Source organism: Raphanus sativus, unplaced genomic scaffold (assembly GCF_000801105.2).
Source record: "Raphanus sativus cultivar WK10039 unplaced genomic scaffold, ASM80110v3 Scaffold0401, whole genome shotgun sequence".
NCBI lineage: Eukaryota > Viridiplantae > Streptophyta > Magnoliopsida > Brassicales > Brassicaceae > Raphanus > Raphanus sativus.
The window spans coordinates 40117-41508 of NW_026615720.1; the positions used below are offsets into that span (position 1 = coordinate 40117).

The window sequence follows — 1392 nt, forward strand, 5'->3', positions numbered from 1 at the left end:
GATTTTAGATTTCTACAAAACATAAAAACAGGGATTAATACTTGAGAGCTTTAGTTTTATAAATTTAAGTGATATATTTATTCTTTAAATATAGAATAGTAGAAACACAATTTGCCGTCTTAATCGGTTATGGAACATGAGAGCCATTAAAATTTTGCTATTCTCTCTCTCGGCCTTCAATGGATCCATCAATTTCTCTCAAAGCAAATTTAGCGTTCTTAAGCATCTATATAATCGAGTTCTCTTATGAAATAAAATCATTCATAAAACCAAAAAAAATATAGAAACTTATTAAAAATAATTTTTTGAATAAATCACTCTAATTTTTTCTTCATCTGACAGGAAAATGGCAAGATTTCCTTTAGCAATATGTCTAATGTGTATAATAGTAGCATCAAGTACGGTATATGAAGCGCAAGGAGGTTTCTTATTAAGGCATTACTTGAGGAAACTTCCTAGATTGGCCAATGAGTTTGAACCTTTCGCTTTCAAGATTATGCTTACGTTTATAGACAACCTTGAGAGCTTATGCTCCTCGAAAGTGGAGTACAAGGAGTTCTTCTCAAAGCTGAAGGCTTTTTTGATCTTCATAAACTCAGCAGCAGGGAAGTCTTCATCGTCAGAATTTGAGTCTCAGTTGAAAGCACATTCTGAGGGGCTTTTCAAGGCTATCACTGCATTGGGTGTCAAAGCATCGGTAAAGTTTATATTTTGTTACCTCATTTAAGTATTAGTACATGTTCATCTAAATTTGAAATGGAAAAAATGTTTTTGAGTGTTATCTTTTTTTTGGCTTTGTGGTAGGCGGATACAAGCAAGTTGATTGAAAGTTTGATGTCGATGGGAAAAGTTATGGCTGAGTATAAGAGGAGCGGTTCACTAACAATCACAAGTGAACAAAGGAGAGTGCTGATAACATCTGTGATGAAATGGGCACAAGTGATTGGTCAGTTTGTGAAAACTGTACGTGAGAAGACTGGTGAAGGTGATATTGATCTCCCATCTCTTGGCATTGGAGGTGGAGATGATGATGACGCCGGAAGTGCTGGAGGTGGAAGCTCTGGTAGTGGTTCATCTTCCATGGGAGCTGGAAGTGCTGGAGGTGGTAGCTCCGGCGGTGGTGCCTCCTCTTTGGGAGCTGGAAGCGCTGGAGGTGGAAGCTCTAGTGATACCGGAAGTACAGCTGGTGCCGCTGGTGGAAGCTCTGGTGATACCGGAAGTACAGCTGGTGCCGCTGGTGGAAGCTCTGGTGATACCGGAAGTACAGCTGGTGCTGGGGGTGGAAGCTCTGGTGATACCGGAAGTACAGCTGGTGCCGCGGGTGGAAGCTCTGGTGATACCGGAAGTACAGCTGGTGCCGCTGGTGGAAGCTCTGGTGATACCGGAAGTACA

The 1392-nt window shown here is 41.1% G+C and overlaps 1 protein-coding gene across 1 annotated transcript; it reads left to right on the forward strand.

Annotated features, from left to right (window-relative positions):
• Positions 1–346: 346 nt before the first annotated feature.
• LOC108810660 (uncharacterized) lies at positions 347–1375 on the forward strand (the record flags this gene model as incomplete). The annotated part of the gene is made up of 2 exons (XM_018582766.2): positions 347–697; positions 805–1375. Coding segments are annotated over exons 1-2 (922 nt in total), but the record flags the coding sequence as incomplete, so codon positions are not given.
• Between the last annotated feature and the right edge of the window lie 17 nt (positions 1376–1392).